This window comes from Mauremys mutica, chromosome 11, assembly GCF_020497125.1.
Source record: "Mauremys mutica isolate MM-2020 ecotype Southern chromosome 11, ASM2049712v1, whole genome shotgun sequence".
NCBI classification, from domain to species: domain Eukaryota; kingdom Metazoa; phylum Chordata; order Testudines; family Geoemydidae; genus Mauremys; species Mauremys mutica.
Window position 1 is genome coordinate 63,934,902 of NC_059082.1, and position 16,809 is coordinate 63,951,710.

Genomic DNA, 16,809 nt, shown 5'->3' on the forward strand with positions numbered 1-16,809 from the left:
ACCCCGAGCACTCTCATGGCATGTACATCTTCACAGAGATTTACAAGCATTAATTAATTCATCCTTATACACTCTTATGAAGCCACAGAAAATACCCCCCACTTTCAAATACTGACTATTGTGTCTTTGAAAGGTTTTAATAAAAAACATGCTGGGGAGACTCAGAGGAAAACCCCAGATGATATGGAGAAAAATCTACCACTCTCATATGTTTAAGTGAAGATTGAATTAGTATGATCCTTGAGAGGACTCCAGGCCCTTCTATAAAGTGAAATCCAAGACACTCCCGGTGCTTAGAACACTCACATTGTTTATGTTGCAAAATATATTGCCTGTCCCCATAGCGATGGGCTCTCCAAGTCAAGATTAAGCTGTAGCAAATAGAAGCTTTTGATGCAAAGATGCTGTACAGAGCATGGAGGAGATTAATACAAGTGGCCATTGTCCAGCACTCTCAACAGGGGAGTGCTTTAAATTAAAGGATACCAGTGCAGTGAGAACGTAATTTAGATTGTCTATAACATTATCATCTACACTTTTATTGAGGTGTAGCAATAGTATTTCATAATGAGTCACATTTTATATTAAGGTTCCACTGATAAATAGCTTATAAAAGACAATAAATGACTATAACAATTTAGTAACCATTTAATAGTTTGTTATTGTGTCCAACAGGTTGTTTATAACCAGCAGCACCTACCACAATGGGGGTTCTGGTCTAGGACTAGGTGCTACAATAATACAAATAATAAACAAACAAATAACCTAAAACACATATTCGTGTATTACAGATGGTTATATAAGCCCATGCTAATTATGTCTGTAATATGCTTACAACACCTATAAATCATTTATTAGCCTTTTATAAAAGGAACCTAAATATAAAGTGTGACCCATATATCTTACAGGGCTTAATCCTGCAAACCACTACTCTAGTAATTCTATTGAATTCAATGGGACCAGGACTAGTTGAGGCCAAAACGATTGCAAGATTAGGCCTATGGTTATGCACAGTTTGCATCTGTTGTGACTTGTTTTCTTTTTACAGCACCCCCCTCCCCTGAAATTTTCTCTTCCTGCCACTTTGGCAGCTGCTGTTTGTTTTTTAGATGCAGCCAGCTCTATAGGAGAGAGAAACACCATGAGCGCTCTCGGGTAGGCCCTACTTTTGTTCTTTCTTGTAAAAGCAGTTGTTATAAATAAATATGATAAATAAATGGTTGCTGTTTGTATATACAAAACCGTAACAGGGCTCCTAGATGTGAATGCATATAGGTTAATGCGTGACAGAATGGTATGTTATTTTTCTTCTAGAAAACTGGAGTTTGCAGTCAGCACAGACAACTTTAAAAAGTGCCCTCTAGTAGCAGGTCTCTGTTGCACCCCCTGGTAATCAAGCAGTTTCTGATTGCTCTTTGTGTAATAAGAGATCAGCCAAGAACTTTTCAAACCTCTCCCAATTTAGCTTTCTAAATAGAAAGTTAAAAGTAGCAACATTGCAAACCCAGATCCAACCAGCAGACTGAGAGCAGCTGTAAGAATCCTGGGAGGAAAGGAGAGAAAGAGCAGCTGGAGAGGGTGGACAGAGGAAGAAGAAATGGAACAGGAAAAGCATCTGGAGGGAGAAGAGGGGGGAGAAGGGCCAGAGGAAGCAAGAGACAGAAAAAAAAACTATAGCTGAGGAAGGGAGGGAGACTTTGCACAGAAAGTTATAGTCCTAGCATTCTAATGACACAAACAAGTTCAGCCTCATCTCGTTATGAGGTTAGTATGTGATGAATTTATGTGCATCAGAGCTGTTCATTTTATGCACATCAGTCAATATTTTAACATACCATACAATAAATTTCAATGTGAGCACTTGCATGAGTAAAGAGACATGTGTTTTCAGGAACAGAGCCCACGTGTTTACATGGGAACCTACTCTGAACTGTTTGCATTCCATAATCATTAGCAGATTCTTTCCCACTACACAAACTTGCCATGAATTGTAAACATTTCTGAACTACAGGCATTTTGGAGAAGAGGAGCACTGGAAGCTAAGTGGGTCCAAGGCACAAAATATGTTTCTATTTGTCCCATAAAGCTGTAGTCAAACCCCATATTTCCATACACCTTGAAGTAAACATGGTTCTGTTGAAAATCTCATAATTTAAGTGATGACCCAGAAGACTAAATGAGCTGGATATGAATTATCTCAAGTAGGAATTCTGGAAAGCCTTCAAAGCTCTGGCAGCTGTTGCTTTATTATCCTGGCCTGTAATTGTTTGATAGGGAACAGCAAGTTCTGAGAATGATTCTTCAGGAGTCTGACCAATCAGTGGGTCCTTTGCTGTCAAGCCAAATAGACCAATGCAGTTATTTTACTCGGTTTAAAAATAATTTGCAATTGCTGACTTTCCCTCAAACTGATCGCAGGCTTTTCAAACACAGTCTATTAAGCTATCCCCACCTGAAACGGAACAGGACAACCTCAGGAAGAATCTACCAGGTCCAAGTTCTCACTCACTGGGCACAGATAAGTCAGAAAGTCACAATCCCCCTGCATAAACCTAGCAAGAAGATTCTGCTGTAAGTCAAAGCCGTTGCCTCCTGAACCATTAAGTTTCCCCACCTTATTAAAGGCAAGAAATGAATTTCCCTCCTTCCTCCCTTAAATGGCTATGAGATACAACACCACACACATGGAGCCAGTTTCCAAGGTACCCCAACCAACCAGGAGCAGCCTGTAATTTCTACACTTTGGTCTGATGCTGGCTGTGGGCAGAAGGATCTATGCAAGCTTTGCCTGTCTGCCTCCACATGCTCCATCTGGCCTTGATGTTGCTTTCTCCACCAGAGTATTTGGGATTCATTATAGCTGAAAACTGGAATAAGTCCCATGGGACTTTTGTGTACTGACTAAATGAGTCAGGAAAAAATGTCAATGGGCAAAAAATGCTAAGGGTATAACATGTCCCATTGCTTCCCTTCCTATGCCTAGTCCCCCGTGCACTGCAGGGGCTGTGGAAGAATGGCCATTTTTTCACGGATAAGTTTGGGACATTTTGTACCTTGGTCAGAATTTGGTCTACTATTTATTTTATCCATCAGTCTTATTATCTTGTTTTCCAATCACTAAAAAAACCCCAAATCACAGGTAATGCTGCTGAGGCAGAGGAAACTAAGTGAGAATTGCCCAGTATGCTGCAATAGCTCTCTCTCTCCTTTTTACAAACACTCACCCACCTCTCTTCATGATCCCAGAGTAGAAATATTACAAGACAGGTTGCTCATTCCAGTCTGCACAGATGTAGGAAGTACTTGGAATCTTGCAAACACATTGCCAGTTTGCTCAATTTTTAGCTCAATCCCTGAGCTCAATTTTGCATACCCAAGAAATTTGGTTACTTCTTCAGAGAAGCACATAAACTGAACCAAATCTTTTGAGGCCCTCCCGTCACTTAAAAAAAAGCCCATTTACAGCAGTTTCAATAATAGCATCCTGCAGAAAGTGAAGCCCAAAGAAGAGAGTACTGCGCAAATGTAAAAACCATAGAGCAGTAGAGCCCTTTAGGGTGTATGTAAAATTCCCTGTATCCTTTCCTCCAAATCTTGGAAAATGATACATGAAAGGCGACGAATGCCATTCTGAGCTGAAATGCATGGTGTACATCATAATCCACATAGGGACTGTATTACATGTTACCTTAGGGGAAAACCACACTATGAAAATGAGAATACTCAGCACATATAATCAACGAACAAGTCAAAATCTGAAAAGTAGCTGTAGGCCTGGAATGTCTGCGGGTGTTCATCATAATACTCCTGAAAAGGTGCTGAATTGACAGCACTGGAGAATGAAGCCCTCTATCCAAAAAACAGGGACAGCAGAACCTGCAATAGTATCAGCTTCCTCACACTGTCCTGCCTTTGAACCTTTACCTTGACCTGCAGAGAGCACCCTCCAGGGGCCATTTCAGTCTCTTCCCTTCTATCTCTACACTGCCAGTACAAATCAAACCCCAGTTACTAAAGGCTGTTTGCACCCTCTGTTGGAGTCTTACATGAAATGAGCAGGGCCGCCCAGAGGATTCAGGGGGCCTGGGGTCTTCGGCGGCGGGGGGTCCTTCCGCTCCAGGACCCGCTGCTGAAGTGCCCCGAAGACCCGCGGTGGGGGCCCCCTGCCACCAAATTGCCACCGAAGACCTGGCACTTCGGCGGTGGGTCCCGCTTCGGCAGTAATTCGGCGGCGAAGACCCGGAGCGCAAGAAGCTCCGGGGGCCCGGGCCCCACGAGTTTTCCGGGGCCCCCGGAGCAAGTAAAGGAAGCCGCTCCAGGGCCCCCGAAAAACTCTCGTGGGGGCCCCTGCGGGACCCGGGGCAAATTGCCCCACTTGCCACCTCCCCTCTGGGCGGCCCTGGAAATGAGCTGGTAGTTTCAGTCCACTCCCAGAACACATCACTAAAATCACCTCCAGAAGCAGAGTTTCATGTAAATCTGAGTGTGAGTGAGACTAATAGTCTAAATGCCAAGGCTAGGAACCAGTTGGTTTTAATGATAAAATGAAATGATCTGCTCACAGCAAGAGAGTCGATCATGCCTGTGGTGGGCTCAGGAATGAATGACAATGACCAAAGGAAAGATTCCATTTTGTCCTCCTCCACTTCTTTTGCAACAATAATTTCTTTCATCAGGACAACACAGGCCTCTGTAGCACACGATGGGAGAGCATCTACTAGCGGCTGCCTGAAACACAATAGAAAAACATCAAAACCTACATGAACTGAAGTACCTAAGAGTCAAAGAATATTTGCCTTCTGTCTTCCTGAGGCTGAGGTTGCTTCAACGGAAGTAAAAGCCTACTAAATAACTAAGGGGCATATCCTGACCCTACAAAAGTCACTGGGAGGTTTGGCACGGAGCTATACTGGTGTAATTGGTAAGACTTTCCCATGTAGATGAAGCCTTAGACTACTATGGGCAGAAGATGCCCTGCAGTTGTGATTTTTCTCTGAAGAATAATGTAGCTATTTGTCAGCATGAGAGAAATTAAGTAATTTAGGGTTTTTCTTATAACTAATGTAGAGTTAATGCCAATTTTTCATGTTCGTGTCAAGTGAAACACGAACCATTGTTACAAATCCAGAGTAGCTGTACAGAACATTTAGTCTAAGCTAGATAATATTTTGGCCTGAAAGCATATTCAGTGCCTGTTTCTATGCTTGCAGTTCTCAATATATTTACTTGTATTTGCTAGGAAAGCCCACATTGTTGGAAGGAGGAAGAAAAATAAGATTATAGGCCTGATCCCACTCTCACTGAAGTTGAGGGACAAACTAATTGACCACAATAGTGTAGGACTAACTAAGCCTTATCAAAGATCCAAACCCTCAGATCTGAACCAGCCCCAATATCAGAGACGTTTGGATCTTGATCTAAACTTTCTGAGTGAGGCCCAACTCTAGATTATATCAAGGAAATAATTTCCATCTAAAAGTTTCTTCAACCAAAACTGGGAAAGCATTTTTGACCACATTTTTGTGGACATTAGTTTAGGGTTTTTTTAGTCAGCTCTGGAAAGGCTAGAAAGGGATTTTTGACCTTCCGTGCATGCAGTCAGCATTGTTGGTGAAAGAACATTCCATTAGGAAGGATATAATTTTAGCATTAGGTAAACTGGTTTGGATCAGTTAAGAACAGACCAAAACTTTTGCAAAAAAGAATCCAAAAGTTCTGTTCACTTTTAAAATTACTTTTCTTTTTCACCTTCCTCTGCTATTCTCCCGGTATTTCTGATAGGACTGAAAGGAGGAAATGGCAGAAATCTCATAAGAAAACCTTTTTATAAGGTCTCCTCCAGACCAATTTTGCAGCCTCAAAAGGTTTGATCATGTTGGGTTAAGCATCTGTTTTGTACTTACCTTGAACTAGACCAAACCTCAGAACCTTTTCATGTGCCCACAACAATAATAATTTGACAATATCCAGGTATTCCTGGTTTCATCAAGGTAGGATTCTCCTTGCCCTGATTCCAACCAACATGTATGAATAATTTCCAGATTGTTTGATTTATACTAACTGAGGAGGCATAGCTGGACAAGACACATAAAAATTGAAACAAAAATGATTTGTTTGATCATGCAAAAATTTCAAGACTGAGCCAATGTTTTAGAAGCACAACACACACAGAGAACTGAACAAAAACTAGCTGGACTCCCAGTGTCTAGGGAAATCCTCATACACACACACACAGAAATATTCCATCCTCCACTCCTCCAATCATGTTTCCTGCACAATTGGCACTGTTAATCTGGGAAAAGACTATAGATGGATGTAAAACAAATTGAACGCATCACCTTTGGTGAACATCAATCAAGATTTGTTTCTCCAATGAAGCACATCAGGAGCAGCTGCCACTTTTAATTCATTCCACATTGGAAAGTTCATAATGTTTCCAGTGAGATTTTCCCTACCAAGATTTTCCATATTTTTCCATTATGGCAGGTGCCTAACAACATAAATCTTGATTTACATCAGATGGTGGAAGCATGACCTGAGCTTCCTGTTGGTTTTGTTCCTGGAATGGCTGGAAAATTCTCTTCACGAGGAAGTGGACAGAGAAGGCAACACTGGACACTGTGCTGGCTCAATGACCAGCACTGACAGGGTGTTTCTAGAGGAAAAGGCTTTACACTGATACCATTAACAGTGGCCACTTTTATTATCAGCACTGGCATTAAATACCAAAACACATACAATTGGGAATTGTAGAATATACACATAAAACACCCTTGAAACAGAAATCCTCTTCCATGTGTTCCCTCTTCCCATCCTATTTATACTGTTTTCAATGGACTCATTTAGTGTATTTAATTCATTTGTATACACCCATTCTCTATAGACCTCTGGGCCAAATTCTTGCCTTTGTTTACATTCATACAGTTGTGCTGACTTTGACTCTGTGGGCCTGAGTCTCTTTTAACCTCCGCTGGTGTAAGTCAGAATCAACACCATTAGAGGCAGTGGAGTTACACCAGTTTAATACTGATCAAGTTTGCAGATGACACAAAAATTGGGGGAGTGGTAAATAATGAAGAGGTCAGAGGGTCACTGATTCAGCATGAACTGGATCACTTGGTAACCTGGGTGCAAGCAAACAATATGTGTTTTAATACAGCTACGTGTAAATGTATTCATCTAGGAACAAAGAATGGAGGCCACACTTACAGGATGGGAGACTCTACCCTGGGAAGCAGTGATTCTGAAGATTTGCAGATTTTGGTGGATAATCAGCTGAACGCAAGCCCCCAGTGTGATGCTGTGGCTAAAAGGGCTAATGTGATCCTGGGATGCATAACAAGGGAATCCTGAGTAGGAGTAGAGAGATTATTTGACACTGGTGCAAAATGCTGCTGAAATACTGTGTCCAGTTCTGGTGTCCACACTTCAAGAAGGATGTTGATATGTGAAGAGAAGAACCATGAGAATGATTAAAGGGTTAGAAAACACGCCCTAGTGATGGACTCAAGGAGTTCAGTCTATCTAGCTTAACAAAGAGAAGGCTAAGGGATGACTTGATTAGTCTATAAGTACCCACCTAGGAAATAAATATTTAATAGTGGATTCTGCAATCTAGCAGATAAAGGTCGAACACGATCCAGCGGCTGGAAGATGAAACTAGACAAATTCAGACTGGAAATAAGGCATATATTTTTAACAGTGAGAGTAATTAACCATTGAACAATTTACCGAGGGTCATGGTGGATTCTCTATCATTGACCATTTTAACATCAAGATTGGATGTTTTTATAAAAGATCTGCTCTAGGAAGTTCTATGGCCTGTGTTATACAGGTTGGTTTAGATCTCGCAATGGTCCCTTCTGGCCTTGGAAGAGAAGAGAATCAGACCTGCTAGGTGGCAAAATATAAGCAGGGCCTGTGTAGTGTTCCACTCATAGGAGACACTACCATGGTTATCATTTATATTACAGCAGTATCTAAAGGCCCCAACAGAGATGGGGTCCCCATTGTACAGGTCACTCCAAAAACACATTGCAAGAGACCCTCCCTCCCCCGAAGCACTTACAGTCTAAACAGACAAGTCACAAAGAATGGGAGAAAGGAAGCATTGTTATCCCTGTTTTACAGATGGAGAACTGAGGCCCAGAGAGATCGAGAGACTTGACCAAGGAGACCAGGGAGTCTGTAGAAAAGCTGGTCACAGAATCCAGATCTCCTAAATCCCAATCCAGTGTCTTAACTACAAGACCGTTGATCCTGTCTGAAAGCACATCTCAAAACACATAACTGTGAACCCAAGGCAGGGCTTTGCCACTGACGGTTTGAGAAGCGTATTTCAAACATGAGCCAGCAGATTCCTTTCTTTTGGAGAGCTATGCAAGTCTTCTTGTGCACTTATCGCTATATTCTGTCACAGAAATCACCTGGCTTTGTGGGAAATGGGTCTTGGAATTGCTTGAAGACACTCTGATACATACCTTGGAAAGTTATCAAGATACATGCTTGAAGGGGAGCATCATCTTTCTGTCATTGAAATGAGAGACCCACAGTAGAGCAGAGCAGAACTTTAACACAACTATTTTGGTGTCGCATCTGATCAAAATAAAAGTAAAGGAAATACATTTCTTTACCATAAAAGAAAACAGCTGATCACTGTTAAAGGGGTCTTACCAGTTGTCCCTGCATTTAAACGAAGATCTACGCCAAAGGCCTATTAAAGCATCAGCAGAGAGACTTCGAAGCTCGAACACCAGAGTTATGAAGAGGTCTGCAGTCTAGAAATAGAGGAGGACAGTACAGGTTATATAATAGTTATAGAGGAAGCATGATTCAGTGGATAGGGCACTAGAGTAGGACTTAGCTGAACCACTGAGCCTGCAGTGTAAGCTTTGGCCACCCCTGTTCTGTGTTTCTGCCTCTCCTTTGGTCTGTCTTTTCTATTCAGATTGTAATCTCTTCAGGAAAGAGACTGTCTCTAACTGTCTGCACAGTCCCTACCACAGGGGTGGGCAAACTTTTTGGCCTGAGGGCCACATCAGGGTTCCGAAACTGTATGGAGGACCAGATAGGGAAGGCTGTGCTTCCCCAAAAAGCCTGGCCCCCACTCCCATCCACCTTCTTCCACTTCCCGCCCCTCACTGCCTCCCTCAGAGCCCCCAAACCATCCAAACCCCCTGTTCCTTGTTCCCTGATGACCCCCTCCCGAGACCCCCCGCCCCTAACTGCCCACCCAGGACTCCACCCCCATCCAACCCCTCTGCTCCCTGTCCTCTGACTTCCCCAAACCCTATCCACACCCCTGCCCCCTGACAGGCCCTCCGGGACTCCCACGCCTATCCAACCCCCTTGTTCCCTGCCCCCTGACTTCCCCCCCAGAACTTCCCCCACGTCCAACTGCCCCCTGTCCCCTGACTGCCCCCCAGGACTCCCTACCCCTTCTCCCCGCCCCCTTACCATGCTGCTCAGAGCACCAAGACTGGCAGCCGTGCCACCCAGCCGGAGCCAGCCACACCGCCCCGTTGCCAGGCAGGAGCTCGCAGCCCCACCACCCAGAGCACTAGTGGCACAGCGAGCTGAGGCTGTGGGGGAGGGGTCGGGGCTAGCCTCACCGGCCAGGAGCTCAAGAGCCGGGCAGAACGGTCCCGTGGGCTGGATATGGCCCGTGGACCGTAGTTTGCCCACTTCTGCCCTACTACAATGGGGTCCCAATCTTAGTTAGGGGCCGTAAGGCACTACCACAATACAAATCAATGACAGCGTGACTGGGTATAATTTGGAGCAGGGACCATCTTTTTGTTCTGCATTTGAATGGCTCTTGTTTGCAGTGTTCTTATAGACGTTTTGGTGCCAGGATATTAGAGAGACAAGATGGGTCCTTTATTGGACAAATTTCTGTTGGTGAGAGAGACAAGCTTTCGAGCTACACAGAGCCCTTAGACACAGCACCTACACCTCACACACAGCACCCTGCACGGAGTGCTGCTGCATGACTGGGGTTCCTAGGCATTATACAAGACAAACAACACAATACAAAGTGTAATATTATATGATACGTAGATCTTATGCAAAACATCATTTATCGTAGTGATTTATTAATGAGTTACGTCTCCCCTCTGTGAAGTAACATACACAAAGCTGAGAGAATTTATTTCATGTCCATTTATTTTAAAACATTAAAATTTGGGCCTAAATTGAACAGTGCCTCTTTTAGTATTTAGTTCATTGCCACATGTAGCTGGAGGAAACTAATACTGATCTGGAACTAAATCAAGTGTTCCAGTTCTAAGAAGGCACTGAAAAGCAAAGTGACTGTACTAGACTGTGCAAGTCCATGATGCACTGATAAAGAGTAAAGGGCTGCTCTTCCCAAACCCCTTTGGATGTATACTGCACTATTAGTGCTAATTTTCATTCTCTAAAGCCTGATGTTGGAAAGATTAACTAAACAAGCAGATCTTTTGCAGTTGGCCAGTTTTTGCAGACAGCCATCCCTTCCAGGAATGGTCATAGTTAAAGCTCCATGTTTGTCACGAAGGTCTCGGATTCTGTGACTTTCCATGACCTCCATGACTTCTGCAGCGGCTGGTGCGCCTCGCCCGGGGGCAGGGTCCGCTCCAGGTTTTTTGCTGCCCCAAGTGGCGAAGCAGAAAAAAAAAGAAGAAAAAAGAAAAGAAAGCCACAATCGGTGGCAGCTCTACCGCACCGCTTCATTCTTCAGCAGCAATTCGGCAGTGGGTCCTTCACTCTGAGAGGGACTGAGGGACCCGCCACTGAAGACCAGGACGTGCTGCCCCTTTCCATTGGCCACCCCAAGCACCTGCTTTCCTCGCTGGTGCCTGGAGCCGGCCCTGCCCGGGGGCCCCCTGAGCAGCTCAGGCAGCCCCTGGGCCAAGCAAACTGGCCACTGCTCAGGGAGTCTCGGGGCCCCCACCCCCCAGCAGGAGTAGTTTGGGTGTAGGGGGGCTCAGGGCTGAGGCCTGGGGTGGTGCTTACCTAGGGGGGACCTCCCCGTAAGGGCAACAGCAACTCCCCTCCCTCAGCTCCTCCCTCTACATGCTGCCTCCGCCCACAGGCACTGCTCCCATAGCTCCCATTAGCTGCGGTTCCCAGCCAATGGGAGCTGCAGAACCAGGTCTTGGGGTGGAGCGGAGGCAGCACATGGAGCTAGGAGCTGGGGTCGCCGCTTCCCAGGAACTGGGTAGGGAACCTGCCCCAGCCCCACCACCTGCATCACCTCCCTGGGCCGCAATGTCCCCCCTCGCACCCGCGGTACCCCTGGGCTACGACTCCCCTCCCCCCAAGCACCCATGGTGCCCCCAGGGCCACCCTCCTGAGCCACGTTTTAGTCAGGGTAAAAGTAATGGACAGGTCACGGGCTGTGAATTTTTGTTTACTGCCCGTGACCTGTCCATGACTTTTACTAAAAATATCCGTAACTAAAACATAGCCTTAGTCATAGTATCTTGTATCTAATTATGGGCTTGTGTGTTGCTGGTCTGGCATCTATTCCTTGACCATAGTTTCTTACCCCAGTCAGGTGCCTCCTTCAGAATGTGGCGAGTTCTACTCTTAAGTCATTTTCCAGGTAAAGTTTTTGAGTCCTTTTCATTCCATGCTTACTCCTGAGGAGACTTATTTTGGAATCTACCTGCTCATCTTGGCCAATACTCAACTGTGATATTTTAAGATGGATATATTTGGAGAAAAGCAAATGTTTCTCTGTAGTTCTCATGGTCACTTGTAGCGCTGGTCAAATTTTTTTTTTGATGGAACACTTTTCCATCAGAAAATACCATGTCTTGAAATCAAATCTTTCCAGGGGAACATCTCAATTTTGATTAAATTTAGTTTAGAAAAACATCTAAAAATTAAATTTCCTGCAAATTGGAAATTCTGGTTCCTGTACAGTTCTAGTCACTTGTTCTGATTTTTTTCAAGTTTTGTGTAGAGTTTTACTATGGAAACTCACAAGTGATTGATTGATTGTCTCCTTCTTTAATGGAGGCCTTTTCCCTAAAACAAATAGCTGTGGTAGCTTCTCTTTTCATCTGGTTACTGGAGCTGGTCCCCCTTTTTCATATCAGTACCCCTGTCGCATACAAATGCTCCAAGCTAGAAATCACGAAAACAAATCCTCAAAGACTACACAACTGTGAAAGTAATGAAAACTGTGCATCAAGAAATCACATTAAACCAACATAGGTCTGTATTCTCCACATATTGCACACAGCTCACTTAATGTAAATAGAATTAAGCATGCCCAACAAAGACAGTGTGCTTTTGATTTTTATACAGGAGTCTTATCTATCCAAACTCCAATTATCTGAAACTCCCTATTATCCACATACAGACTGTCCTCTGGTGGGAAGGGAATTACTTACCAAACAACACCTCTGATTTTGATAAACCCTATTTATTCCAAGTATTTTTGATCTCCTGTAGGATTAGGAAGATATTTTATTACACCTGGAGATTTGTGTGTTTCTTTTAACATACCATACATTTTAAGGTGTCCAAGCTTTAGTTGATGTTGCACTTTAATTGGATTAATTTAAATTATTCATTTCAGATTTGAAAGGCTCTAAAGTAAAAATATTATTCTTACCAAAAGACATCACTATGGGTTTTTTTTTTATATATATATATATATATATATATATATATATATATATATATAAAACACACATGAGAGAGAGAGAGAGAGAGAGAGAGCGCGCGCGAGCGAGCATGGTTTAATTCTGCCAGATCACAGCTCCAAAGAACAGGGGCCAGACCTAATTTGGCTCCCTAACTTCTAGCTGTCCTGAAATTTCCTGTGATCCTATACACTTGCAGTGGGTTTCTACGCAGAACTGCCTCCTCAGTAAACAGTCCGATCATTTACAGGTTTCTAACTATTTATGTGGAAAATGAGAGCTCCAGAACTGCTTCCAAGAGCAACGAGAACTTGGTATAATCCCATGCCAGAATTAGATCTTCATTAAAGCCTGCCAGAAGGTTTTCATTAAAAAGGAACTGGCACTATGTAAGTAGATGGAGTAATCTCTTACCTTATACATTTTTTTTTAGAATACTTTCACAGATCTGTGTGTGTATTACTCTTTATATTTTTGTTCTAACTGGACTTTGCTCAGCAATAGCACATTAATCTTACCAAAATAAAATACACAAAAAAAAAAAAAAAGATAATTCCAGCATTATCTTTACAGGCACCTTCAAAAATGAAGCCACCAAACCCTGAACATTATAAACTTAGGAGAGTCATTGATATCCTGTATCTGGCACAACATCCAGACAAGTATATTCAATAGACTTCTTCCAAAGCATTGATAAAAATCTGTGTCAGAACGTTTACTGTATAAGCAATGGGCGTGAGTGCGATAACCCTGTAGCTACTCATGCGAGTAGCCTTGCTGAAGTCAATGGGAGCATTTGTGTGAGTAACTGCTGACCAGTGTGAATAAGGGGTTCACAAATTGGCCTTATGCATCTAACAGTCTTGGTGCTGTAGCTACAAAACATCAATAGGACTCAAACATTTAAGTTCTTTGCTGAATACAGATGGACTTACACACAATGCTTAAATGCTCTCCTGAACTGGGTCATGTGGGCAGCCATTTTCTATTCTCAGAGGTGCTGCAGTCAGTGCGAAGGAGATACACCCATCCACACACACGGTGATCTCTTTTCCAAGCTTTGTGTCTCTTCCTTGTTGCTGTTTCCTTTAATCTAATAATACTCATTTTAGACTGAATAATACACTTACTTTGCAATTTTGTAAAGGGACACAACAAGTAATAGGTAACATTTATAAATCCTGTTGGAGTTTGAACTCCACTGTCCTTCTATAAGACTGTGTTTCCTAAATCTTTGAGACACTTTTGAAACTTTTACCCATTTTCAATTCTAAACTAATGCAAAAACTAAAGGATCTGATCCAAAGCCCATTGAACTCAATGGAAAAACTGCCACAGATTTCAATAGGCTTTGGATCAGGGCCTAAGACCTAAGAGTTGTGACTTTCCTTCTGTCTTTAATATCAGTATCTCACTAGCTTCATTTTAACTACATGTACTAGATAGGCCTCAGTTTAGCAAAGCACTTAAGCATGTGTTTAATCCCACCCCTACTTGGCAAGTACATAACAGTTTTAAGATGGTGCTGAAATCCCATTGACTTCATTGGGATTTGCACACCCTGAATTACCTTGCTGAATCGGGACATTAGTTCTGTGATGAACAGAGTATGGGAGCTCACACAGGCTTAAAATTAAGCATATGTTTAAATACTTAACCTTATTATGGCCCTGGTTTAGGTAACTGGAAATGTGCGACAACTAAGGAAAAGTCTGACAGAGAAGGAAAGGGATGAAAGTGTCCAATCAAAGTGAGAAAGAATTGCTGATGACCAGCGTCTAAAGAAAGCATGTCAGGAGATTGGGTAAAATACCCCAAGCAGTAATAATGCTCAGCAGAACAACTCCACTTCATTTCAGCACACATCTTCAATTCAAGGAAGTTATATTTTTCTAACACATGTTCAATTAACAAAAGACATCTAAGACACCTTCAGTTTTCAAGCGTAAGCAAGGAAAAGAGGGAACTATGTAATTCAGAAGCAGCTTGCTAATAGTATCAGATAAAAGGAAACCATACTTGCATAAAACTCATACACTGATAATCAGGCTGAACACATTCTCAAACAACCTCCCCTGTGACTTTATAAGCTCTAGTAGTTGGCAGCAAATAAGGTATTAAGCTTTAAACAGAGTAAGTGCTTGTATTTAATGTCAACAAAAATACTTTTATCTGGAAAAACCTAAACACCTCTTCAGTTCATAGTTTATTACATTACCTCCCAATTTCAAATACACGCTAATATTTATGTTGTCAAAGATGGGGAAAATAATGTTTATGTTTTTGCTAGAATTACAAAATTTCTTGAGGTGTGTGTAAGAGGAAAAAAAATAATTTTTAATGACAAGTGAAGGGTTCTCAGTAAGGTTATAGCTTACCTGACTACATCATCTCAACACAACCTAACATCAAGGTTAAAAAAGACCATTGCACCCAGTAGTGAAGCAGTGAAAGAATATTTGTATTTCTGGGCCAAGTTCATTGCTGATTTATAACACTCGCAATACCGTTGAATTCACAATGGATGTGTCAGTGGAGAGGGAGAATGGTCCAGTGGTTTGGGTGTTAACCTAGGACTTGTGGGGAGCTGGGGTTAAATCCCTGCTTTATCACAGACTTCCTGTGTAACCTCTGGCAAGTCATTTAGGCTCCTCTGCCTTGGTTTCTCATCTGTAAAATGTGGAGAATAATACTTCCCTAACTCACAGAGGTGTTGTGAGGATAAATACACTAAAGATTATCCTCCCATCACTATGGTAATGGGAGCCATATAAGTACCTAAGATAGATAAATAGTAGCACTTTACACATGTATATGATTAATTTCTAGCTGAGTAAAATAGGAAAACCACTCATAAAACTTCTAGAGGATAATGGAATCATGAGCAATAACAGGATTGGTGGACAAGGGAAAGCAATAGATGGATTTGGGTATTGCTAGCATGTCTCCAGAAATGCTTGTTCTCAACTAGTGCTGGTTGAAAAATTGGGTTCTTTTCTTCTGGAAAACTCTGACTTTTTGTTGAAAAACTGAAAATTTTCATCTAAAACCAAAAGTTTTCAGCCAAAAAAAGTGTATGGTTTTCACAAAACATAGGTACTTTTTCATGAAAAAAATTCATTTATTTAAAAAAAGTCTGACAAAATCCAGTTTAGACAAAAAAATTTCAGCCAGCCCAACTCATAACATTAATTTGAATGGCCTGAGATACAAACATGCAATTCAGACTAAAAACTAGCAGGACAGTAAATATAGGTTAATAATTTACACCAAAGCTTGAAGGAGTTGCCTAGCGAGGTGCCATAGGGATCACTGTTAGGCTCAGTCTCATTTAGTATTTTCATTAAACGTCTAAGAGAGGGAATCAAGAGCACGTCAATGAAATTTGAAGATATTCAGCTGGGAGGAGCTGTGAACCCCAATTAGTACAGCAGAATACTACAAAGGTGCCTGAAAATAACAAACTGTGATTCCACTTGGAAAAAAACAGATTAATATTCAATGGGAAGGAGAAACTTAGGAAGCATTAATGCTGGAAGAGTCTTGGAAGTGGGAACAGAGAGCAAATGAAACATAACTTTACAACACAGTAGGGCAGTAAAAAACAGCTAATGCAATTTTAGGTGGCATATGTAAAAGCTGGGGTAAAGGTCCCCCTCTTAAACAGCTGGAATGCACAAACACCAGGAATATTGTAGTCATTTCAGGTCAGGGAATTACCAGGAGATATTGACAAACTCCAAGGAGTTCACAGAAAAGCAACAAAACTGGCTGATGCCTGGGAGGAGGAGATGGCTTACAATGAAAGATTTAAAAAGCAATCATTTTGCTAAGAGACAGCTAAGGGAAGGCATAACAACCGTCAATAAATGTGTGGATCATGTAAACACCAAGGAAGGAGAGGAATTATTTAGATCCATGCAAATGTAGTACACCTAAGATCTGCAAATACTGCTTGACAGTGGGCTCCATTAAAGTGTGGAACAGTCTCCCACGGGAAGTGGCAGAAGTCCAATCACTTGGGATATTTAAAACTAGACTGGACAAAACAGCAGTAGATGTTTGGTGGGTGCAGTCCTGGCTTGGCATTGAGAGGAACAAGGTGACCTAACAGATCTGTTCCATTTCTGTCTTCTAAGCATTCAGGGTATGTGACGTTTTCTGTTCATAA

The 16,809-nt window shown here is 42.3% G+C and overlaps 1 protein-coding gene across 1 annotated transcript in view; it reads right to left on the bottom strand.

Annotated features, from left to right (window-relative positions):
* LOC123344118 overlaps positions 1–16,809 on the bottom strand; it is a 169,940-nt gene that overhangs the window by 128,899 nt on the left and 24,232 nt on the right. Inside the window, exons 9-10 of the mRNA XM_044979917.1 lie at positions 8,674–8,777; positions 4,563–4,728 (exon numbers count right to left, since the gene is read on the bottom strand). Of these exons, the coding sequence (XP_044835852.1) occupies positions 4,563–4,728; positions 8,674–8,777 (270 nt within the window). The remainder of the gene's footprint in view (positions 1–4,562; positions 4,729–8,673; positions 8,778–16,809) is intronic.